Raw genomic sequence first — 26,148 nt, forward strand, 5'->3', positions numbered from 1 at the left:
TCTTTAAGGGACTGCCTGGTTTTACTGACAGGCAGATGTTCACAAAACAGTATGTTCTGTAAAATGTTTCTCTCTGTGTGCAGTGACTTTTTAAATGAAATTGTTGTCTCGTTTTAGAGGCACTGCTGCAGTTAATTTAGTCAGGCCCCAACAACAGAGTTTTGTTATGCCAGTGTAATTCTGCAAAGTCAACATGCAATAGCATCAGTCTTATTCTGAGATGTGTTTATTTTTAATCCCTGCTATTATCCCGGAATTTTCAGGTTTCCAGCCTGCTTATCAGTTTTCTTAGAATGGTCTTGGGAGTCTCCAGGTTTGGAGAGAAGTCTGTCACATAATCTGCTTTTTTATCCTGCTCAGTTAGCGATTTAAATTCAGAAAGAGGAACTGCTTACACTGAGCCACACAAATACGATAAATAAATTAAAAAAACTCCACAGATGATGATGTGCAGGTTAAATTCACAAAGAATCTTGCATCATGCTATTTGGGTAGTCTTGTAACCATAACTCTCTTTTTGTTTGTTGTTATTCCCAGGAAAAAGTTGGAGCAAAGAGATTTTTCTTTCCACAGTGCGTACTTGGCCTGTGTCTGCATTAGTAAATAAGCGTGAACACTTACCATCAAATCAGTAGTTACTTGCATGCACACCTGCCAGACAAAAGTGCCTTCTATGGTGTCTGTACCACCAAACACTTTGTCCTTGAGGCTGACCTCTTGAAGTGGGGTGGATGAACACGGGGCTGGATGCAGCAAGGATGAATCAAGCAGAGCTTCCCTGCCTGATCCTGCAGATAAGTGGTAGGGCTGAATGCAGCGAATCCCATGTCATCCATGTGTGTTGAGATCTCCGAGTCCTCTGCCTCCACCCACCCCAGACTGTAGTGTGAGCGATTCTGCTGCTCCTGGGAGAATTTGTGCATTGCTGGCTGTGAATCCCTCTGGCAAAATCCATTTGGGGAGAGTTGAAGATAAATGAGAGCCTCTTGGTGATAATGCATTTATTAAAAGCTCGCTTTAATGTTTTTTTTCAAATAAATAACTAGTGTTGAGCATGAAGACTAACCAAAAAAACTCAAACCCCAAACATTTGCTGTTCACCCATAAAACAATGAATTTTAGTTCAAAGTTCTAGGTGGATCTGGTTCTGTTGGCTGTACTCCCTGTTCCCTGAACAAGGCTTTTGCACTCAAAAAATGGAAATGGCAATGTGCCATACACCACATATTAAAATTGCACTGTTATAAAAGCAAGGAAAAAAGCACTTTGCAGTGCTTTCACTTATCCCTTAGTGCCAGCTGGCAGTATGGGATTGGAAAGGCTATTGGTTAGTCTTGTATATTCAGTCTTGCTCACTGTGTGATAAATAATAGGTCTGTCTTCCCTGACACCTTTTATCTGGGATCTTGAACTGTTTCAACTCTGCCTGTGGATGGGAAGGGTTTAATTAAATAGGCCCTCTGCAGATGTGTTCTACAGGCTTGTATTATACAGTATATATTGTATTTTACAGTTTCTTTACATGGCTGTGCTGATATGCACACAGGTGCTGGTGCCAGTGAATCTGTGGAATGCTGCTTGCAGCGTGCACCCGTTCCATCAATGATAATCAAAACTAAATGAAAAGATGAAGCCCAGTGAAGCCCCTGCTCTAGAAGCACAGACCCCAGCCTACGCAAAGGGAGATATTTTTCTTCTTAAATACCTAAAACCTTTAAAACAAAGGCCTTGATGTTTTCATCATGCTCAAGAACTGCCTGTACTGAGGAATTCCCACAGTGCCAGTAGCTGGCTGAGCAGCTGCAGTGGGAACTGCAGACTGTGCCCTGGGTGGGGGAAATAGCTGGAGCCCCAGGCAGGGGGCTGTGACCTGCCCAAGATCAATTCAGTGGGAGGCTTTCCCTTACTGTGTGTGTTGCAGAGCTTGTGTCTTCCCTCAGTGCCTGGTACAGAGCAGTGGGATGTGAAGGTGTGCATGGACCCAGAGGTCTCACATTTGGCAAGAAGTAAGAGGTGATGACACAAAGGTGATGACAGCAGTGGTTCAATGTTACCTAATTTATCTGTGTATCCACTTACAGCATGCATGCGTGTGTGTATGGAAAGAGGGCGGAGAAGTGGGAGAGTTTGTGGTGAAACTGCCCCACATTCCATGCTGTGCCAGGATAAAAGGAGGAGTTCAGTGATGTAGGCCAGCCTAGACCCAAGGGAGAGCTCCTTTTAATACCAGTTGTGGTGGTGTGTGCCATGTACTATGCAGGAACATCAGGGGATATTTTGGAGATCTCTCAGTGTACCAGGTGATTGTTGGCATCCAGCCCAAAGCTGATGTGCAGTCACAGCCATTCTGGAATACTCTGGGAAAAACAGAAACCTATTTCCATGAGTGGAAGTCAAGTTATGCTGTACTCAGCTGTAAAGAAACCTTTTGATTGGTGTAGGATTCAGAAAAGTTCTATACATGTATATAATAAGATCATTGGAATATAACTATGGCTTTAAAATGATGGTTAATCCATTGAAATCCTACTTGATGCCCCTGCCCATGGCAGAGGGGTCAGAATTAGATGTTTTTTAAAGTCCCTTCCAAGGCAAAAAAAATTTTAAATTCTATGATATAAATAGTGTGGAACCTGAAATAGAAATCATTCTATTTTCAATCTATTTCACTGTAATCTTTACTGACTTGAGCACTTCTTTCCTATGTTGACACTTGTGCAATGTGGAGAAAAAGCTCATAATGGGCTAAAATAGATTTTGTAGTGAATGGTTGCATTGCCTCTCTGTTTACCTGTCTGCAAAATGCATACCTGCAAAGAATTTGAAAGTAGAAAAAATTACATTCTGAACATGGGTTTCTATAGTTTTGTGGAAATAGAGCATAAAACTTGTATGACATGATCAAATAAAAGTAAGGTGGGTTTTTTTTTGCTAACTTTTCTATAATATTGGTGTCTACATAGACAGGGCTGCTATGTATGTATCTGTATGTGAAAAATAGATTATAATGGAAAAATTAGCCATTTTTCTCCATGCATTTTCTAGGAAAGAAAAAAAAAGATAATTCATGCTTATTTTTGCTTAGATCTGACTTTTCAAGAAGAGATGCAATTACATAAAGAAGGTGTGCTGGCTGCATGTAACTGTGGTGTTTTCTGTGAAGAGGAAAATGGACCAACTTCTCTTGTGGTAAGTTATTACTGGCAAAAAGCAAACATGAACAGTAAGCATTGCTGGATAAAAATGGCCTCTCTGGCTAGAGAAATGTTAAGTGTCACAGAAAGTGACTCCTGAAATCCGTATTTCCAACATTTTCTTTTAGATACCAAGGTTTCAGGCTTGCTGAGATTTTGCATTTTTGCGTTCTGGAAAGGATGGGAGACTTATACAAGATTTTGTTGACAAGAAATCTCTCAGGTGCCCAGGATAACCACTGTAGAATGGCATTCACTCAGCTAATCATGTCAGAACAGGTCTGTGCTGATGAACTTTCAAACTGCTTTTAAGGATTGGAACCCAAGATACAAACGGTTTAAATAATCCAGATCCACAAGTGTTAGGGTAGAAATAAAAACACCCAACCAAATGCAGAGTTTCATTAATACCTAATCAAGACAATCATTGAAGTTAAAGTTTGCCTTTATTTATTTGCTGGTTCTGTTATCCAAGGGCCTGACTTAGTCTCCAGAAACATCCAGAAATGCCTGAATCATCCTCTTAGCTTGTCCAAGGCAAACTTGAGTACTGGGGTCACTTAGCTGATGGAAGCAGTCTTGTAGTTGTTGTTGGTTTATTCTGTATTGACAATAAACATTTTACTTAAAGATCTTTCTCTAATAATATTGGAAAAAAACACAAAACACCTCAATTGTAGTAATAATTCAATTTAAAATGTCAGCTTTTTCTGAAGTAATGAAGTTTTAAATGAAGGACACAAGCAAAAGGCAGAAGGGAAGAAGTGAAAACACTACAGAAAAGGTTTTTTTAAATTTTTTTATTTCACTCAGGCATTGCACGTAACTTTTCTAGGGCAGGAAGTAAATTATTTTGTAATAACTGTTACCTGGTATTGTTCATGAAAACATAATAAAACTAGGAAAATGGTATTCAGTCTTCAGCAACTGGAAACCATCATATGATCTGGACCAGACCCACAGTATCATTTATCTAATAATAATTGATCAATATTTTTGATAAACGATTCATCTTCAGCCGTCAGGAGTTGAGGATAAAACAAAAAACTTGTCTGAAATTTTGAGGCTGGTCTGTGGCTTATCCCTCATCCTCACTTTGCTGTTCAGAGCAGTGGTGAGAAGGACAAGTGTTCACAATCTGTGCGGTTTTAAACACAAAAAGCTGTAAAGTCTTATCACTTCCTTATCTTGGCACCTGCAGTTCTATGCCCTTCTGTATGTACCAGATGAGATAATCACCTACATCTCCCTTAAATGTAGGGATTGAGAAATAGGGTAGAGCTGAAAACATTCATATCAGTTAAATTGGGCTCTTCGTGACTGCAGCTGCCAATATTTTATTTAGGAAAAGCAGCCACAGAGAGAGGGACCTGAAAGGCAGTGCCTGCCATCTTAGTGGCTTTGCAGATTCAGCACAGGTTAGAGTTATTTTTGACGCTCCAAAAACTGCTCCTCTGTGCTTAAACAGTTGTAGGAATAAACCCAAGGATCCTCTTTTAGCCCTTTTGCAGAACTGCACAAGTGAGTTTGGAACACAAACCCTATGAGGAATGGCTGAGGGAGCTGGGGCTGTTTAGCCTGGAGTGACCTTATCACTCTCTACAACTCCCTGAAAGGTGTTTGTGGGCAGGTGGGATCGGTCTCTTTCACCAGGCAGCAACTGACAGAACCAGAGGACACAGTCTTGAGCTGTGCCAAGGGAAAAATATAGGCTGGATATTACAAAAAAGTTATAATAAAATACTGTAATTGTCTGCCCAGGGAGGTGGTGGAGTCACCATCCCTGGATGTGTTTAAAATAAGATTGGATGTGGCATGTGGTGCCACGGTTTAGTTGAGGTGTTAGGGCATGGGTTGGATTCGATGGTCTTGAAGGTCTCTGCCAACCTAGTGATTCTGTGAATTATTTTCCCTGCTTTCTGTTTCTGACTTTGGGGTTTTGCATTCCCTTCAGTGAATCCAAGCCTGTCACGGCCTGGGAAAGTGGTTATGCCACTGAGCTATTAGCTACAAGTGCTGCAACTTCTTTCAGCTGCACTTCAAATATAAAATCCTTCTCTGGCCATTTAAAGAACAGCTGCATGCACCCAGGATTGTGTGAGGAGACCTGGACTGTCCATGTTCTGGAAGGAGAAAAGAATTTGGATCAAGTGCAGTGGAAAATGTTTCCTCTGAGATTACTAGCTGGTTGCCATCCTTCACGCCTGCAGCTTTAGATAAGCTTGGCTTGAACGGCTGTTCCTCCCCAGACATTGTACGGGAAGCGCTGGATCGCAGCTCTGAGATTTGGATTCCATCCAAGGCAGCCAGAGGCCTGAAAGACAGATGTGTCAATGGGCCACTCCGAGGCATGCAGGTCTCTTCTCACTGAGCCCAGTGATTTTAGAAGAGGCTCTGTAGTAAATGTTGGGTTTGGTGAAGTGATCTGGGGCAGATTTGAGGTGGCTATTTCTGGCACATATTGAGTACAGTCCCCAGCGTGAAGGTTTCGTTATATAGCATTTTGTCCATCTGTTCTGTGATTTCTTTTCTTTTTTTTCTGTGATAGGAAAAAAGCTAAAATTACTTTGGAATTTGCTCTTCTTCCATGCTGCTTGTCTAAGGGGGAAAGTGAAGTGAAATATCATGACTTTAATAGGAATTCCATGGATTGGCAGTGCTTTTTTCCAGTTAACATTTGAAGAATTGTGTTTTTTCCCCATGTCTTCTTTCCCAATCCTTTCAATGCCAATTAAAAAAAACAACAAAAACCAAGTGACTATTATAAACCTTTATCAGGTAACCACTAGAAATTAAGATTTACTTACTTTTGGCATCAATTTCATGTTACCATTACTGCTGGCAGTAATGGTAACTCTTGGTAATGGTAGCTAGATTTTATTTTTCATGCTTTTTTAGCACAAAACCTTTGAACTCCTCATATAATTTCCAAGAATTTTCTATGTTGATGAGAGCACCTCTTCAGAAAGCAGTGCAACAATGCAGGTTATGAGATTATTTGAGAACTGTTGGTTTGAATGTCTATATATATATATATATATATATATATATTCTTGAAGAATATAGATCTATTTTAAAGGGAAAAAAAAAGCTGACCAGCTACAAAAGTGAAGCAGCTTTGAACCTTTTATAAAACAAATGTTAAGATTATACCTACAGTAGCAGTCAAAAGACGACACAGCCATTTCTGTGCTGAAGTTAATAAATATGCTTGGAATTGGAAATTATTAGAAGTTAGAATTAGAAATTATTTTTCATTTAAGAAAATTCAGTTGAAAGAAAGGCACACAAGCTCTCTATAATTTCTGATTGTGTAAACTTGATTTATTGAATCTGTGCAGTGATCACTGATATCCAGAGTAAATACCTTTTGGCTGCTGTCATCTATGTTTTTGTTTCCTTCAAGAGGCTTTCTCACTAAGTTCTGACTAATTCTATTATTTCATAGGAGTTTCAAGTACTTTACTTGATTTCAGGAATTAATTAAAAAAAACCCTAGAATGTTCCTTTCTTGTGAATCTTGGCATTTGAGAAAAGGCAAATGTGACATTCTTCATGTGAAGGTGCTACCAGTTCAGAAGTGATGTTATTAGCAATTGTTATATTACAGTATTAAAATTAATGTTTTTTAATGCCTATAATGTCTTTCATCCCAAAGCTACTTTATAGAAAGCATGTCAGCTGTCACCTACTGGATGGTTTAATGCCTTGGTAATAACTCCAAATGACACTGCATGCAGATGAAAGAGCTTCACTGATTGACAAGGATTCATTGGGGCACCTGGTGCTTTGCTTCGGGAGGAAAAGTGCCGTGCTTGAAAGGAATCCATGTCAAGATTGAACCTAGAATCTGGGATCAAAAGAAGAGGAAACAAAAGATATTTCAAGGGTGTCTTCCAAGCCATAGTCTCATGTTATCTTGATTCATCTGTCTGTGGTAACAATGGAAACTAAGTTGGAGCATGCCATAAATTGCTGCTTGACTTGGAGCTGACAACAGGCAGCTGGCTGGGGAGGAGCTGATATCCAAAGGCACGAGGAACCCAAATCAGGTGCATAAACACAGATACCAGTGGGATGTGAAATGCCACAGGGAATTTTGTTTGTTACCCAGATTCTAGTTCAGGAGGGATGTAGTTCTCCTTGACATCCAAGCCTGTGTAGATTGTCTTGGACTTCCAATGGTGTCTCAAATATCATCAAGTGCTCCTGATGAGATGACAGAATCATGCTCCATAAGATGCAAGAAATCCAGCTCACCCAAGAGGGTTGTTTGGATTCAAGGTGTATTATTTCCATAATGTGTTTGTTTTGCTCGATTCCAGAGCAAATAAGACAAATCACTCAGAGGAAAACACAGGAGAGAGACATGCCAGGTCAGTCAGAAGTGTCAGTCAGAAGTGTTCTCTGGTTTTTGTCCTGGATTTCAGCTCAAGTAAAGTAAGCACAAGGTATCACAGGAGTTTGTAGTGGCTCTCAATAAAAACCACTGTAGAAAAGTCCATCCCCACAGTATGTTAATTCTTAAGATTCAAATACAGACACTCAGTGTTATTTTCTTCTTTAAAATTTAAAACCACAACAACAGTGATTTAGGGCCTCATTTTCTCTCATGAAGCCAGATCATAGAATTTTCTGCAGATGCTGAGTTTGGTTTTGTTTTTTGTTCCCAGAAGTCAATAGTCTATTTCAGTAGTTGTCAGTCCTGAATTTCCAAACGTTCTTAACTTCCTTTTGACTTAATAAATAGGAATAATGTTTTTTTCTCCTGGAATATTTTCTCTCTTCCCTGCCATGAAAACCTGCTAGGATACTGCAGTCCCTTTACAGTGATGTAATTAGATCAGTTATTAGAATAATCCTTGAGAACTGGCCTCTGCAAAGTATTCTCAGTCAACAGAAGTGGTTCTCTAAGCCTTCAAACCTTGAGGAAGGTTATGGTCTTGACTTTCCTGTCAGCAGAAATAATGCAGTATTAGACTGAGGCCTGCCAGGTGCTTTTGGCACAACTTTCAGAACATGGTGGTATACGTTTTTTGGGTTTTTTTAGTTTTCCAGCTTTGCCTAGATTGATATTCCAATTGTGGGCTGTAGATTTATCCTGATTCACAAGATTACATTACTGTCTAGATCAGATAATTCATTCCAGTGTAGGAAAACAGACATTGACTACACCATTTCTCCATTTTTCCAGTGAAGTAACAGATTAGGATGCTTATGTTTCTCTGGCCTTGGCAGGATTTTCATGCATGTATAAATTTTTGGGGGCGTTTGGGGTTTTGTTTTTGTTTTTCCTTCTTGCTGATTCTGAGACATCCTTTCCAGAATGAAATGAAGAATGCTGAGGCAGTGAAGAAGGGTAAGGGCTAGAAGCACAAGCGATGCCTAAGTGGAATCAGAATGTCTGGGAAACATGAATAGCTTTGCTATATCTGAGCTATTATTTCAGTTCTGAATTTGAAACATGCTGCCTTGGAATTACGCTCTTTTCGCATCTGTATTCTGCACCTTTGGGCAATTACGGAGCTGTTGAGCGCAGCCAGTTTGTACATTGTCCTCACTTAGCTGCTGCTTTGTTCCAGGATCAATATTGAGATATGGTGTTTAAGTGTTGCGTTGACAGACCTGCAAAATGTTGTATGATAGCAGCATCTGAGCGTGCCATGGAAGCAACAAACCCAAGGGTCTTACTTCGTTTATCTTCAGCTGTGTCTGCTGCTTTGTCTTGGCAAACAATATCCAAGTGTGACGTTTAACTGTGTTTGTGCCCATTCTCATAGGGACCTTGGACTACATGAGGAGCTGTGGGAGGAGGAGGAAATGTGGTTTTTTGGTGGTTTCTCAGGCCCCATGCCATGTGTGACACAGAGAGGTGCAGGGTGAGCTGCTCCTGCTGGGGTGAAGCAGCCAAGGCTCCCTCGGGCAGTGCTGCCTCAGGTGGGAAGGGTTCATGCAGATGCTGGCACAGCATCACATGTAATACACACTCTCCTGCCTTTGTCCAGCCTTTGAGAGCATCACAAGCATTCCTGAGGCATCAAGTGTGGAAAGCAGGTGTGGTGAAGGGAATTTTTACATGCTTTGAGAACATGCATCTCATGTATGTTGTGCTGGGTAGTTGCCCTACCTTATCTCGCTGTGCTTTGCTGTGAATGAATTTTCTACAAATCAAATGAAAGTTTAGCTGTTCTACTTCTTTTAAACTGACAGGCAATGCTGGAGTCCCTGGGGCTAGTTTCTGTCTCTATGAGCTGCAGCCTTTACAACTCCCTAGTTTAGTAAAACCTTTTTGACCTATATCTTGGGTCAGGGCTGAGATAAAATACAACATCCAGAAATGCTTTTTCTATTATGTGATCATTCTGCTCCCAAAGGGGAACAAGAACACCTTTGAAATCGCGAATTTGGAAGAATTACTTGGGGGAAACAAATGCACGGGGGCAGTCAGCCCAATTGCTTCAAACAATGATCATGTACTGCTAATTCTGACATTCTATAATCTTAGTGTAGAGTCTTGGTTGGAACTGTTTGGTTTCCTTGTGGGAGCAGGGACTTGCTTATGTGAAAGAAATGTGTAATCAGGACTTGGTAAGTGAAAGCATCACCTGGTCAGCTTGAAAAAAAATTGATGAGTTGTCCAAGCTCTTATGTGAGAATTAAATTTGAGAAATGGAACTGTTCCCAAGCAAGAAAGTACCAAGAAAGATTTTATAAGAAAAGACAACATGTTAAAAGCTTTTGAAGCAACCAAGGAACCAGATTTTTCAGTAGCTGAGGAGGCTGAGCCGTCTCTCAGCAGGGTGCAGAAATCCATGCAGTTCACTAAATCTACTAATGCATTATTTTCCTGTTTCAGTGAGTCTGTGCAACTTTGAATACAACATTTTTTTAGTCAAGAGAATTATTTGGCCCGTGTCTTCCAAATCCTACCTTGGAGAAAATATTATTGTCATGATAGCATAGCCAAAGCTTTCATTGTTGGCTCAAGATTGGAATCTGTATTGTTTCAAAATGTATATTTGGAGCACAACTTACTGAAATCATCAATATTTATGCAGCAGATAATATCTTCAGACAGGCTGGACACCATCTGTCACAGTCTGATTTAATTTTATGGTCCTAGCAAAGTGAACTGACAGTGTGGAATTTTTCACAGAAGTCAGCTGGAAGTGTGTCATGGTTTTCAGGTAAACCTGTGAAATGTTGAAAATGATGTCTGTGCATTCATGTTATGTAAATGGAGAAAGTACTTATTTGGGAGAGGGATTGGTTTCTGTTTGTTTGCATCCTGAAACAAGTTTAAATTCTGTTTAGTGCTCTATTGTACTGGAATCATTTATAATTGAATCCTTCATACATGCCTTATGTATCTCTGCAGGGAGAATTGAGCATGAAATTATTTGCTCTGGAAGAATTACTGAATACAGGAAGTGGCAGTTTTTAAAATTAAATAAGACTTGAGCAGTTCATGGCATTACCTTCAGATGGCAATTCAGAATTAAGGTTGTTTTCTCTTTCATAGTAAGCGTTTAGTTTATGGCACCTTTAACATTTTATGTAATGTTTTATATCATTAGAACAATAAAACACCCGTGATAAATTTATTCAAAATTATATTGGTGCATTTTAGGGTATATTTATTTGGTAGAGTTTTACAGGACATGCAGGCCTTGACAGCAGACAAAGCAGTTTGAAAAATGGCAGTATTATTATTGTGTGCTGAAGTTGTTCTTTTGATATGTGTGTCATCAAATAAGCAGTGAAATATTTTTCACCTATAATGAAGGTACATGAATGTAATTGAAGGTACAGATAAAATTGTTTCATGTACAGTGAGACAGTCCTGTTTCTCTAACACTTGGATGCTTGAAGTTATTCATTAAGTTCATTCCCTTTACTTAACAGTCCAGTTTGGTACGTCTAGTTTACTGCTAGTGAGGTATTTGTGCATCTTGCTGTTTCATACTTATGGGCTTTCTATCAGGACATCCTTTTTCTAATGATGATGAGTGTAAAGGCTTCAAGTTTTTGAATTCATGTGCATGCATTTGTGTGCCCATTTCTCCTGTTGTTGCTGCTCAATGCATATCTGCTAAGATTTGTTTTGTCCTATCTTAGATGTTGATGTAGAAATGTGTGGGTAATGAAAAGCACTCTTTACTTGAAGAACCATTTTTTCTGAATTTGCTCTTGTCCTCTACTACATCTAAACCAGGGTTTCAATATCTAAAATAATGGATTTTGGCCAGAGAGCTGCTGGATTCTGTTCTTGTTTGTGCAATGTACAACAAGTGATCAGGGCAATTCCTTGGATAGGTTATTGTTAACCAGTCTGTCTTTTAAGAATTCTTCTGGTGCATCTGTTGTGCCAATTCACTGTTTCTTTCACTTAAAACCTCCCTTGTGAAAAAATTAATCGAGTGGACTTGTCCAAGAGCTGTGCCCTGCCCTGTGATGTCACTGCCTGTTCTCAATTACCTGGCTTTGTCTCCAATTACACTTTGTACTTGCAGCATCTCTGTGTTGGTCAGGCCTCATGAAGGTAAAAGGAAGGTTTAGGTTGCGCCTTTCCACCTCAGAGTTATATAGAAAGCTGACATGATGCTGGTCATAGTTAATTCTCCATCTTAGTTTAGTTTTGTTACATTTGTCCACCTGTATAACAAAGTTAAAGAAATCCTGAGGTTAAAATGTACACTTCTTACGCTATGGCAGTGAAGAACTGGTGGAAGGAAAGGGGGTAAAAGAAGGGTTATAGGCATATGTGTAGATTTCTTACATTTTTTTAGGAGCCTTTCTCAACCACTGGCACAATAACAATGTGGGAAATGTAATGGCTTTAAAGGCCTCTTGATAGAGATGAACACAAAATCCAAGATTATTGCTTCTTTTGTCTGGCATAAACTCCAGGTCAACCTCCATCAGTAATTTTTCCTTGGGAATGAGGCTGAATTAGAGCAATGAAGGCATTGCAAATTTTTGGATTTTGTTAGAAACCAGCTGAAAAGTCCAGTACAGTGGAGGGTAGTACGGCAGACAAATGAGAGCTGCAAGAAAGGAGCTATATTGCTTGAATATATCCTCAAGCTTGAAGAATAACTTTGGAACAAAGAAACTCTTGGATTTCATGTACAGTGGGTACATACCTGGGGAGAATAGCAGTGTCTGGTTCCATGGAGAGCCTGGCACACACCCTCACTTTTCCACTGGAGACTGCAACATTGCATCAGACTGGAATCATACAAAACTGTGGCTGAAAGCATCGTTGAGAAATCCCTTAGTTCCGGCTTTAGCACCAACTTGGATAGAAGAATTCTGTTCGGAGATTGGTTTGTTGCTTCGTGCCTTAAAACACAAAGATGCTTGCTAGGTAGGATTTTATTTTAGTGGCCCTAATTTAATGTGATTCAGAACAATATGACCCCTGTAAGGCAGGCAGAGCTGAAGGGGGCATGTAGCAGCTCTTAAACCATCACAGTTTGCAACCCGCTACATTAAGCCATCACCAATTTCAGATTGCTTTCATGTACTGGATTGCAAACTGTGGCAGTTCAGGAGCTGCTACATTCAGCCATGCATGCAGCAGGCTCTGGGAGAAATGTGCTCCCAGTGTCTCTCATGAAAATCAATGACAGAGGTACAGTCTAGCTTTCATCTTCTGGGCTACAAATCGTATGCGGAATTTGCATTTGAAATGGAATTATTTTTGTGCTAAGGAGGACCAACACTGAATGCTTTAGAGGCACAAAGAGGAGGTCCAAGAGCTTAGCTGAAATTAATTTTCTTGGCTCATTGTGACCTTTGTAGCCAATTTTGTGCTGTAAACATCTGCTCCCATCCAGTCGACCTTAAGTTTAGACCATACCCACTTCTGGCCTTACCTTCACAGGGAAGCATATCCACCAGTTATAGCTGGAGCAGCTATTCTGGGGAACTGGTGCCAGAAGTGATTTGCTGGAATTGTTTGATGCCAATCTGATGCACTGTGTCAGGCCATTACAGTGTTTAGCTGAGGCCTGATTCCAGTGTGGAATGCATTTTGTGGCATCTCAGTGTGTCTTGGCCCAGCCAGTAAAGCACCCTGGGAGGACACTGTAATCACCCCAGGTGAGTGTGGAGAGAATTGGTGCTGAGCTCAAGGAAGCAGCATCCCTTGACTGGGAAAAGAAGCATTTTAAAAGCCACTGTTTTCTATTAGATGCATTGTTTCAAGGGCAAGAATCCTAATTATACTCCAAAGATTCTGTCACTTCTGCAGAAGCTTAGGCTCTTTGTTTCCTCTCTGTTTCTCCAACCCCATTCTTGTAATTATGCCAGAAACAGCCACCCTTAATCCCTTCTGCACCAGTGAGTGGTCAGTTAGTGGTATTTTCAAAGATATTTTCCTGACTCACACAGAAGTGTGGGATTGTTGGGGTTTTTTTCGAGAAAACTTTAATTTATTGTATCCTGAATGTTTTTTTGTAACACAGGAAAATATGTGCATGGGTATATTTTTAAGGAAAAAAACCTTCAGAGATACAATTTCATTCTGGTATTTTGCTTAACAATAGCGAATTGTTGAAGAAGACCAGAATTGACACATTAAAAGTATCTGGCTTATTGCTTATTTCCCCTGTGCAGGTGTTTGCAAACTGCAGTGGGACTTGTGGCCTGTTATCCTTTGGGCACTGGTGACAATGGCAGGACACCTTCACATCTTAGCAATATGTAGAGTGTGGGGAGAACTTCCTGGTGATTGCTAGCTTGTGGTAGAGCTGTTAAGTAAATGGGGGGGAAAAACAACAACACCACAACTGTGTGAAAGTTGGAACTATGGAATTTTTCTCGCTGCAACTAAACGCGTTCAGACCTTCATGCATGTATTTATGTATGCAGGAACAATACATGAATCAAACCAAAAACCTTCACATCCAAAAAATAAGAAGACGCAGGAGGAGCAGGTTAATGGAGAAGGGGGAGTGGTATATGTAGACAAGACTGGGCAACCAGTAGCTCAGGGGCCCATCACATCCATTGACTTTGTCTGTGGTTAGGTTAAATGATTTAAATGTTTATGTGCCATGCCATATTTGATGTATGGGCTGCTAAAAGCACTTGGGTGGCCCTCAGAAAAGCAAGAGTTACCCAACCTTGTTTTTGGATAACCTCTGTGTTTCACTTCCTGGTCACACAGGACTGTGCTTGGCTCTAGGTGTGGTAAAACAAACCTGTGGGATCTTCAGAGCAGTGGCAGGAAAGCTGCAAGGTGTTCCTTGGTGTTCTTTTTGACCAATGAAATTGATATACTGAAGAGAATGGTTTGGTTTTTTGAAAGGGTATTTTGGCATGATAGAACATCACCATAACAGAAGGAAAGGTAAAAAGAATTGGGTTTGTTCAGCCTGGAGGAGTCTTTGGGGTGACCTAATTGTGGCCTTCTATAACCTGAAGGGAGCCTACCTACAGGAAAGATGGAGAGGGACTTTTTACAAGGGCCTGGAGTGACAGGACAAGGGGGAATGGCTTCAAACTGAAAGAGAGCAAGTTTAGAAAGAAAGAAGAAGAAATTCTTCACTGTGAGGGTGGTGAGACATGGGTACATAGTGTCCAGAGAAGCTGTGGATGCCCCATCCCTGGCAATGTGCAAGGCCAGGTTGGATGGGGCTCTGAGCAACCTGGGCTAATGAATCACATCCCTGCCCAGGGATATTGGAACTGGATGATCTTTAAGGTTGCTCCCAACCCAAACTCTTCTATGATTCTACTATAGTATTTCTGACTAGCTCTTTTCCCAGCCTAAATCTCATGGAAGTATAGTAGTCTTTTTACTTTTCTGTAGTACTTTCTTTGCTGTTTAATGTCAGAAGAGAGGAGACATCCTGCAGTTTGATATGTGCAGAAGAAATGTTATCTACTCAATTTTTAAACTTGAGGGCATCAGAAGTCATCACCAACTCTACTTGGTTCTGTGAGCAAAAAATGCAGTAGTTCCTCTGTGCAGTGGTAGTTTTTAGAAGTGGGATTTGTGGCAGTCTAGCAGTGGGCACAACATACTGCTAGTGGGGAGATCTTTAGCAGGTCCCTGGGCTTCTGAGGGATTCCAAGAGTTGCCCTGCTTGTTCATTTGAGCAGTAGCTGTGTTCAGTAGTTGTGGAGGAGATATGTTGTAATTTTACTAGTTTTTTGACTCTCTCTCCCAAGCATGAAACCTGATTGAATTTTAAATTTTAAATTTTAAAGTGTACTTTTTTTCAGGGTGGTGGGCATTTATGCCTTTGTATAGCAGCTAATGTAAACAAAAGAGCAGATCCACACTGCTATTGCCACCTTCCCTCTGTACTGCAGATGTCTGAGCTGCTGCTGCTGCTGGTAAGTGCTACAGGAAGCTGCTCAGCTTCCCTTTGCAGGCTGCTGTATCTCCTGATTCTCCAGGAGATACCGTGGCTGTGGCTGCAGATTAGATTTTTCTCTCCCTCCCCCTGCGAGACCTCTGTGTGCTTTGACGTCATGTGTGCTCCTTTCAGTTGCCATAGCAGCCCCATTCCCCAAGCTCTCTGCCTGTCTCCTCTGGTAGGTTCCACAATGGTACAGCCAGCATCACGCTGCACAATGGTTTCCAGGCAGTGAAAGAGCGTGATTCAGCAAGCCACTCTTCCCCCCCCCCCTCCCCTTTTATTTCATTATTATCAGACATTTTGCCTCCCCTTTTTCTGTTCTCTTCTACCCTCTCCCCCAGGCTTTTATTCTGTTCTTTAAAGGAAAGCAGTGATTTACCTTGAAACCAACTGCCCATCTTTTTTCATTTTTCTTTGCCTTTTTTCTTTCCCCCCTCTATTATTATAAATAATCCCCCCCTTTTTTTTCCCCTTTTTTTTTTTTTTTTTTCCCTCAGCACTGTTTGGAATGTGATTTAAAAATACCACCTAAAGTCGCAGTTTGGGGAAAAGGTTTCTGGACGAGGAGAATAGCTCGCAAGCAAGGAATGGTAGGTGGTTGATGCTAATATTCTTTGACTAACTGCTTTCGCAGGGTGGGGTGATGAATATTGATTGCTGCTTGAGTAAAAAAAAAAAAAAATAATATTAAAGCAGGGGAGAGGGAGAGAGGTTAATGAAGTAAACTGCTAAGCAAAGCAAGAAAGCTGCACCTGTCCATTTTGTGGCCAGAGAAGCATCATTTTCCTGTGTTTGGGTGTGTATGAGCTTTAATGTTCGGGCGCTGTAGGTGACCGGCGGCCGTGAGAGCAGGGCAGGGGCACACTGTGGATGGGAGTGTGGTGGTGCTTTACCAGCTGGCTCATGTAAACAGTGGGGTTTTACTCAGCCTCATCACCTCTAACGCTGCCTGGGGGCTTTGGGGGGAAGGAGGTGTCTTGGCTTGCAGTTCAGTAGAAAAATGAGGGTGTTGTGGGGGTTACACGGTCCATACGGGGCCGTATAAAATTTGAACATGGAAAAATAAAGAGAGGACAAGGAGCTGGAAGATTCAGAGGACAGAAGTCTTGGCCTTTTGCAGAGTGACTGAATGCCAAAAAAAAAAGTGTGTATGTGGAAGTGTTTGACAGACCTTGTTGGATGTGGGGATGGGGGTTGTTTTTAAGAAAGTAGCCTTTAATCATCACTCTTCCACATTACTTGGATTCAAGTGAGCAACTCAGCCCACTGGGTTTTACAGAACCACAGGAGCTTTCAGGAGAGGTGTTTACAGCAAGCCACGGGCCAGTTATTTTGCAAAAGAGAATTAACAATCTGTAGATGCTGCAGTGAAATCAATGTTGCTTTGCAGGGAAATCCTCTGGCAGAAAAAAGCTACTGCTACAGGAAGAAATATTGTGGGGTTTTTTTTTACAGCAGAGTGACATTATTAGAAATAATAGAAATTTGCCTTGGATAATTAAGTGTTACAGCATTGTTTAATAAGCAGGCAGTGCTCCCAGTGAACCATGATGGGCATGTTTCACACTATTCCTGTGCTGGGGGATTGTGAGCTTGTTTACATGGGTTCCTTTTGCTGCATAGCTTCCCGATATCCTCAGTGCAACTTTCCCCTCCTCTGGTATGTTCACTGTAAGTTTTGCCAGAGGCTTCTATAGGGACAAACTGACACTATGTGAAAATACAAATTCTGTGGGAAATAAATGGCATGGAGTAGAAATTTATTAGGAGGAAAACGCAAATGAGTATATTGTAAGTGATGAGAGGAGTCTGAAATCAGCCTGGTGGAGGACACTGAGGCTGTCCTGCAAGCCCAGCTTCAGCAAAAGAGAAGGGTTATGATGGAACAGGCTGGTGTGGGTACAGCACAGAGCTGTCTGTCTTTGCACACATGTAACCTGTCCTCGGTCCCCATGCCTTGGGGAAAATGGGGTGCACCAAACCTCCGCTGTTTTAACCTTCTTCCAGTACATTGCTATGTAATCACTGCTCAGGAGCACTGGAGCAATATTTTCTTCTGTGGTCCTCTGGCTGGCTGCTCTCTTCCTGCTAGGAATACCTTTCAGTTGGCTCAGCTAATGACTTTGTCTTACAGGGATGCAGATGTCAATGACAAAGGTGATTTGACCTCAGCCATTAAACAATATTCTTTTTCCCTGACTCTCAATAAACTGCGCTCTTGCTCATAGCTCTCTCCTGCTGCTTCAGGGTACGCATAATTTTTCAGGGCCCTCTTGTAAATATGGTTTTGTTGAGGAGTATTAGGATTACAAGGATGTTCCTAAACAGGATAAGGACAGAAATCACTTGCCATGAAAAATAAGTTAACTTCAGCTGCCTGTCTGCCTGCTTGGAAAATGTCCTTCTCATTGTCAAAAAGCCCTTCCAGTGCACACACATGTTTCTATGAGCAGACCACAGGGATGAGTGTTTCCTTCTAGGTTTGGGGTGTTTTTTCCCCTGCTGTCAGTGGCTGGCATGTTTGCAGTGTTTTTTTTAGTGATTTAACAGTGCTGGATCAATATACCTTCAAACAGTGTTAGAGCACCAAATCTGAGAAAGCAAAGAGAGAGTTATCAAAATTTCACTGCCATGGTATTGCAGAAGGTCATAAAGTTCACTTGGAGTTTACAGTTCATTGCAAAATTCATCCAGTTTAAGGGAGGGCTAAAGCAGGCCCAAAGGAAGATGGTTTTAGCATTGCTTTTGCAGACGACATCATAATTTTCTTAAGACTTGGAAGAGAGAAAAGCTGCATTTAAGGAAAGGCCTCCAGCTCTAAAATTGGCAGTCTCTTGAACTGTTGTTCAGTAGATACTACCCAGTTCCTTGGATAATTCCAAATCACAGAAAATATCACCAGCTTGTTGATAAATTTTCAAATTCAAGTAGATTTTTGGATTTTTTTATCACAAGCATTCTATACCCATAGTCCCTCCCATTCCACTGATTACATTTTGAGCTTATAATAGCATCACTAGAAATTATGTCCTGAAAGCCTAATGACTGCAGAATCACCACAGTTTGCTGTTATGTTATCACCACAGATTGCTCTGTTATGTCATCAGGAGTAAAGGAGAGAGTCTTCATTGGGCTACAATACTGAATATAGATATAAAAAAATTCTGGCCTTCGATGCTCATATTCTGCTTTTGATTCTTGTACACTTACTGTTCCTTTTCTGTGATTCTTGCACACTTACTGTTTTGAAGGCTACTTGCAACCCTCATAAAAGGATCACCAGAAATTAAAGTAAAAGTCAAAAGCAGTACAGGGGATGGGATGGAATTTCCTGGTCCCCTGTCCACTGTTTATGAAAGTTACACAGCTGTCCTTGAGCTGCTCTACTGTGTTTTAGCCTGATAGCTGTAGCTTTGTTAGCAAGCTTTAGATTCAGTCTTGGCTAGTTGTTAGAAGAGAAGGGCAGGAAATTCAAGTCCTGAAACTTTCCAGTCTTACTGGGTTTTTGTACAGTGAGGTTTTTGGTAGAAGTTTCAGTGTATAAACTCAATAGTGGTGGTATGTTCCCAGTTTCATTTCTGCACAAAGGATGTGAATTCATGAGCTTTAGTGTACCCTAGGCTCTTCCTGACTATGCCTGGAGCACAGGGCAGTGTCTTTTTGTGGCAAGGAAAAGGAAAAGCAACTGTTGTATTTTTAGGCAGGTTCTGGGCTTTTCTTCCATCTAAGAACAAGATAATGTTGATGACTCTGTGAGTGCAGCCTCTTCCTCACATCACAGCAGTGACATGGGAAATTTGGGGTGTGTTAAGACCTGATCTAACAGGAATCTTTGGGTATGTTGGACTCTCTCAGGACTTTTGTGAAATAATAATCAGTAAAAGTCAGAGGTCTAGAAGAGCCTTGCAGTCAAGTCAATAGCTGCTTCACCAGGATTCTACACTAAAAGGTCAATAATCCAGCAATTTAGGAACTTTAATTTGAGGCTGTGACTTCAGGAGCATGAGTTTGGCCCTTTTTTGTTAAGTAGTTGTTTTCTCATGAGAATTTTTCATTTTCTTTTACTTAGTATCAAGTATCTCTTCTGAGATACTTTGAAAGCATGTTAGGATACAGGGATAAGACAGTGTTGCTCAAACCTCATACTTAATAGTAATCACTTTTGTTCAGTGGTTAGGTACCAGAACACCATGTTTGATTGTTCATTCTCTTATTCACTATCTTAATATCACAGCATCTGCTTTTTCCTACAGTTCTTGAGGTTGTCTGTAAGTTTCTTGGCTGCATGTGCTTTGTCAGTTGAACTTTCTTGTCACAGGCTTTGTTTTTTGTTTGTAAGAGGGTGCTACTTTGTAAACAGCAGGAATTCACAGGCCTTTCCTGATGCCTGTATGCATCCATATCACACAGTTTTTAAAGATGTTAATAATGTCATGAGTCAAATTTAATTTCCATCCCCAGGGATTGGTGGCAGGTGACTGTGTCCACATCTCAGCTTGTTATAGATAAAGTTTCTGCTCTTCATTATTCCAAAGAAAAATTTGAAGATCTGGCCTGAGAAAGGTAGTATAGAAACACAAATAATTGTTTTAGATCAGTTTTGTAATATTTTTTTCCTTTTTAGTGCCATCTGTTTCAAATTGAATGCTCTTGAACATGTGCTCTTGAGCACTAAAGCCTTAATTTATTTTTTTAAATTTTTTTTTCTTTTTTTTTGCTGGTGGGGGAATAACTGTGACATACTTCTCCCATTTAAACAGCACTTCATTCTGCATTATTTTCTGTCTCCTGCCTTTCTTCTTTGTGTAGAAGAAAGGAAATTTATGGTACAGATACTGCCTGAACAGGATGAATTATTGTACTATCAGAGGAAAATCTAAAGTCTTTGTTATATGATGTGCAGATATTGATATTCCAGGTTAGTTTAGTTTTCTGAAATTTTCTGTGTCGATCAGACTTGAAAAATAAACCCCAAATATTTCTTTCTCTTCTTTTGTGCTTAGGGCTAGTATTAGAAACCTGTACCAACAGCAGGCCAGACTCAAATATCAGCTATGGCAACCCATGCATGAAGTTGATGCCTTTGAACTATTTCCTATAGATGAGACATAGCACATGCTGTGGTGAGTCAATGTATTATTTTATTAAATCATATTTCTTGGCAAAAAAAAAAAAAAAAAAAAAAAGCCAAATGCCAAAAGATGCTTAATGCCAAAGTGCATGCTGATTTTTTTTCCCTTTTTTTGTTTTTTTATTTTTTTATGGGGGAGGCAGGGAAAATTAAAGTTACAACTTGTAGTAATTTTTAGTACACATTAACATAATGCTACACATTAACATAAAACTTATAATGAGTTTTCCATGTGTTTAATTTCTGCATTGCACAGTTCTCAGATGGAGCACATTCAGAATGTGGTTTCAGAGGAAGTGTTAATATAGCCAAACAATTTAAAAAAAGACCCTTCACATGCAGTGTTCTGAGCACTATTTAAAATGGCAAAATCTGTTTCACTACTGCAAAATCCACAATTTTGGACTGATTTTTGTAACTAATGTTTTCCATCTCTTTGATTTGATGTGGGGGGAGAGGAAAGGTTGTTTTCTTTCTCTTTGAAATGGCTGAAGAAGACTGTGGGGAGTCTTCACAGATTTTTTTGACATATATCTCTTTATCCTTGGACAGGAAAATAGTAAGAACATTTATGAAAATCAGTCCTTTTAAAAATACTTTGTATCTTTAACTATCTTAAGTCTGCTAATAATTTCAATGAATATTTCATACATAATGCATCATTTTGGTTCTGATAATTTCTTTAGGATGGTTTTGGTGTACCTTTGGGAGATGAGGAATTTCTTTCAGATTTCTCATGTAATCTCAAAAACTGCAACTGTTGCTCCAATAAACTGTAGCTCCCAGTCACTGAAATGTTTTTGTAGGGAAATGGAGCTCTTACTTGTAGATGTGGCACGTGGGTAATGTTCAGGGTGATGAAATGGACTCTCTAGTGCTGCTTTCATCCTTGATGAAGCTGATGAAGAAAAATTAAACAGGTGTCAGTTCAGTCTATTTGACTGCTTTGAAGTGAGATGAGTGGCAGAAAGCAGTGCCTACCAGAGTGCCACTGAGAGATTTGTGTTCTCTTGGATTCTGGAGTGTTTCCCAAGGAGAGAAACATACACTGGACATGGACAGTGATTTGTGGCATGAGGAGCTGGGTGCTCACATTCTTGACTTATGGACATCCAGTAGAAGCAGGACATTTATGTAGCACTTAATAACCTTTTTTTTTTTTTTCCCTCCTATGATATTTTTAACTTCTTTTGGCTTTTAGGGCCTATTGTCCTAAGGTAATTCTGGTTAACAAGACAGCCTTCATCCTGGTTTACTGTCTGGGCTTTAGAGTCTGTGACACTGAGCCTTTTGCATATGAATAGGTCTGGGTGACTTTTGAATTTACAATGAAGCCTGAAGCCATATTTTTTGAAATTAAAATTATTTTGCTTTATTTCTGTGTTTAGGAGCATACAGATAACCTGCTAGCTGTACATAATGAGAATTTTAAATAAGCTGGCAATGGCAAAGTATGTATGATTAATGGTAGTTGATAGAGTGGTGCAAATAAAGGTTTTTGTTAACATGTCCACGTTGAATGGTTGCTAAAAAGATATGGCATGAATTTTTTATGGTGTTTTGTACATGTTAATGCAATTAGCTGATAGTCATGGCAGCTCAGTTCCTCTCACCATTAACATTATTAAAATTGCTGTGTAAGTAGAAAAATTCATCCTAAGAAGCTGGCTGATGATAATCCCCACTCCTGGTGATTTTGCATTTAGTAGTATATGTAATGCTAATTTTGGAACACAGTGGTACTGCTGTCTACAAGCAGTGTGACCTGATCCTTTGTCCCCAGGTCACCAAGATGTCTTTATCTTAATGTTGCAGCTATTGATGTTTGCTGTGTGGTATTTCAGGCATTTACCAATGGCTCTGTTCAGGTTACTTTCCGAGTTCAGTGCATGTCTAAGTCACATCCTCCAGCTCTGTTCTTCCCAATTTAGACTTCAGGATGGGTAATCAGTGCAAATACCAGGTTTTCAGAAACAGCATATGAAATGTGCCAAAATAACTCAGAGATGTCATAGGGAGAGAGTTGCTTGAGAAGTTTCCTCCCAGATGACACAGCATTAATAGGCAAAATTAGTTAAATATGTTTAACAGAAATTAAGGACTGTGAGGTCTTGTTGTGAGGCTACAGCTCCACAAAAAACATCTGTAGGTGTCTTCAGGCATTTAATACAACCCTTTAGCATGGATTTAAAACTTTGTATAGGAATTAGGCATGCACTTCTGTAAATGTGTGTGTAGCAAATGCAGTTTGAAATCTGGGGCTTGTGCTCTCTGTGCAGGCTCTCTCCAATTAATATTGCTCATTAAGGCAGGAAGTTTGATCATGTAGTTTATTTTGCATTCAGAAATTCCTGTTGATGAAAACACAAGCTTTGCAACTGTAGAAATTGTATGTGAAATCAGAAACCACATCTAAAAATTAGCATATAATTAGTGAATTTGAATTAACTGTCAAAATCTTTTAAAAATGGTCAGGAAAAGCATCATTTGGAGAACAAAAGTACATATCAATGTTCATCACAGAGAAGAACAAGCAAGGAAAAAACTTGGGATATTCTGTTTAACAAAAAAACTAATGTTAGTGCTGTGGGCAATGGGTGTTTTTTAAAGCTGAGTTAGTAATTTTATTAGAAATCAGGTGAGAGAAAGGCTTTGATACATCTATCCAGAGAAGCAAAAGTACTTGGGATAAAGGAATATTAGGGTTTTTTAAGTGATAGAAAAAAAAATTGAGAATCTATTTAGTAGTGTCTTGGCTTGGTATCTTACTAGTACAGTCACATTTTTTTTGGAACATTGTGTTGGTTCCTCTTGTGTTATCACAGGTGTTAAGTGCATGAGGAATAATCAGAGGAACTCAGAGCACAGTTTTCTCTGAGAAACTTGTGTTCTGCTCCTCTGCCTAATAGAAAAAACATGTTTATATGAAATTTGCTGCATATGATAAATGTAAAAACCTATTACCTGTTACTGATGATGGTGATGTAATGTGCAGCACATTTCCCCTTGGAGGACTGCTGCCTGAACCTATTTCCAAAAGCTATTTGTCATGTGATCAGCTACATGCAAACAAAGGTTTTCCAGAAGTGACCTCTAATACTCAACACTTCAGCTGCCCACCTTCTCTACTTTTCAAGGGGACTGGATATTTTTCAGAAAATGCTGGGATCTTCACTTTGGATTTTAGACTTTGCAATGGAACCTTTTATTTCAATAAAACCTCGCTGGAAATGCCCATAAAAGGAATTTTCCTGCCTTTGCATTTTTTGTTGTTGATTATCATTTTTCCTTTGTATGGATTTTCTTTTTTGTGTCCCCAGGATATTGTTTTGCAGAGTGTTTTCACTCCCCTTTAAACTCAGATAATGTTATGTGAGTTTATGCTATTAGTTCTTATTCTGATTCATATCCCTTCTCCCTCCATCCTTGGTTTGTCTTTAGTTATTCCTACAGCCCCTAAGATTAGTATTTTAATTAAAGTATAATGAAATAGAGCATTGTCAACTCATGCAGTATTTGGGTTTTTGTAATGCCCTGGGCTAAGTATCATATACATGTGAGAAACTACAAGCTTTCCTTTAACAAAATGTAGGCTTTTTGTTTGTATTACTGAAAAAAAGGGAAGCTTGAGTATGTCAAAGAGTGAGACTTCAAAAATGCACAGTCCTTCCACCAAGATTATTCCCTAGTGGTATATTGGAATTTTGAGATCATATAACATGGGTCTTTAGATATTTGGGACAGAAAGTCTTAAAAAATATATTTTTTATTTATTTGGAAAGTGAATATTTGCTGGTTTTCTAATGCTTGTAGAGACATGGACATACTTTGTGTCGTATCTCTGTCTGTATTCCCCCAGTAGCTGAACTAGCCCCGCAAAGGTCAAGCTATTTGCATATTTAAAAAGTGAAAATGAAATTTATCTAAAAAATTCAAGTGCCTGGTGTCTGTCTTTGAGGGATCTCCAGTTTAGTTTTGCTCTGGAATACTGCTGGACCAAATGCTTTTATTCTGCCATGTGTCAGTCTGAGCTTACTGAAAAGGAGTGAGCTTAATGCTTTCCTGTGTCAGGTGTGACCTGTGAATGTATCCCATGAAATATTTGTGTCTGCTGTACTTTTTGAGTTGCCAGTGGAAAAAATAGCTCTGAACCACCTGCCAGGCTAGTTCAGTATTTGGCAGGCTCCTCTTCCAACCTTATGGAGAATATCCAGGACTATTGCTGTGGAATATGGGAGTAGAATGTCAGACAAATATCTTCTGAACCTTTGAGTAGATTTCCAGCGTGATTCTTATGAGCTGTATTATGATAATTTTAATAGCCTCCAGAAGAATAAATGGAAATGCCAAATCAATAACAAAAAACACCCGGAATGGTGCCAGCAGAAAGGTGGAAAAGAGACCAAGACAGCAGTAAATTCAGCTCTGCTAATGGGCATGGCATGCAAACCCGTATTATATAAAGTGGTGGGAAATACTTTGTGACCACAGGGCAAAAGGTTTTGCCTGCTTCCTCTTCAAGGCTTGTCAGCGTGCTAAGTCTCTGTGGCTATTTCTTTGTGGCCTGTCCTTATCAAAAATGCCTTTCCTTCTCACAGTTTGTCAACAGGAGCAGAAACCTGAATATGCCATGTAGTACTGCCAGCTTTTCCTCTGCTGTTGTGTGTGTTGGAAAGATTGGGGAGCACCGAGGAGCACCCACAGTGCTGGCAGCATCAGTTACTGCATCCCTGCTCCTTGCACGAGGATTTAGGTGGAGCTGGCTCATGGCTGCAGTGTGCCAACTGCTGTACAGGCACTAGGTGAGCCGCTTTCAGCTCTTGGGCAGTCATTTCCCAGCTATAAAAGGGAGTGAAAGAAGCCAAAGGTGTGTACGGGGTTATCGGTGCAGTGCAGCGAGTATGACATTAATGTCCTGTTCCTTCTCTCTTAACTATGGTTGTTGGGATGGAGAGTGGCAGACAAGCGAGAGACAAAGGCAAGAATGCACAGTGGAAGATTGTCCAGAAGAGTGAGGTTATCCAGAGGTCATTCCGACTCATTGTACATCCACAGCCTCATGTACAGCACTTGCTATCCCTCCTGCACTGGATGCAGACTGAAGGTTGGCAAGAAGAGAGGGAACACTGCAGGCCTGGTGCAGCACCTGTGCATTGTAAATATGTTCAAATCCCTGGTAGAATTAATAGGAACAATTCACCAGTGAGGAGTTTGAGGAGATGTAATTATTAAATAGGCATTCCTGAGCTGTTGGATGCTGAACAGCTCTGGATTAGTTTTATAAAAATAAGAGTTGCTGAGGCTTACACTTTTTAATCACTTTAAAGAACAGTAAGAATATAAGAACAGCCCATAGTCTCTCAGGAAAAATCAATCTAGAAAAGGCTTCTGTCCTCAGTGGCCATTAGCTAAATATTTGCAGAAGAAAAGTAAGAACAAGATAAGC

At 40.1% G+C, this 26,148-nt stretch overlaps 1 protein-coding gene across 4 annotated transcripts in view; it reads left to right on the forward strand.

The window, feature by feature from the left end:
• Positions 1-26,148, forward strand: part of MAPK10 (mitogen-activated protein kinase 10) — a 165,635-nt gene that overhangs the window by 8,781 nt on the left and 130,706 nt on the right. For 2 of the 4 annotated variants that reach the window (XM_086889249.1, XM_086889248.1), the window contains exon 2: positions 3,086-3,189. Coding sequence is in view for 1 of the 4 variants with exons in the window: in XM_086889251.1 (XP_086745377.1) it covers positions 3,106-3,189; positions 15,432-15,545; positions 16,069-16,161 (291 nt within the window). In the remaining 3 variants the exon portion in view is untranslated. Of the gene's footprint in view, positions 1-1,662; positions 2,028-3,085; positions 3,190-15,431; positions 15,546-15,755; positions 16,162-26,148 lie in introns of those variants that run through there. The other 2 variants (XM_086889251.1, XM_023926255.2) reach the window with 2 other exon arrangements.

The sequence above is a fragment of the Cyanistes caeruleus genome, chromosome 5 (genome assembly GCF_971803275.1).
Source record: "Cyanistes caeruleus chromosome 5, bCyaCae1.hap1.1, whole genome shotgun sequence".
NCBI lineage: Eukaryota > Metazoa > Chordata > Aves > Passeriformes > Paridae > Cyanistes > Cyanistes caeruleus.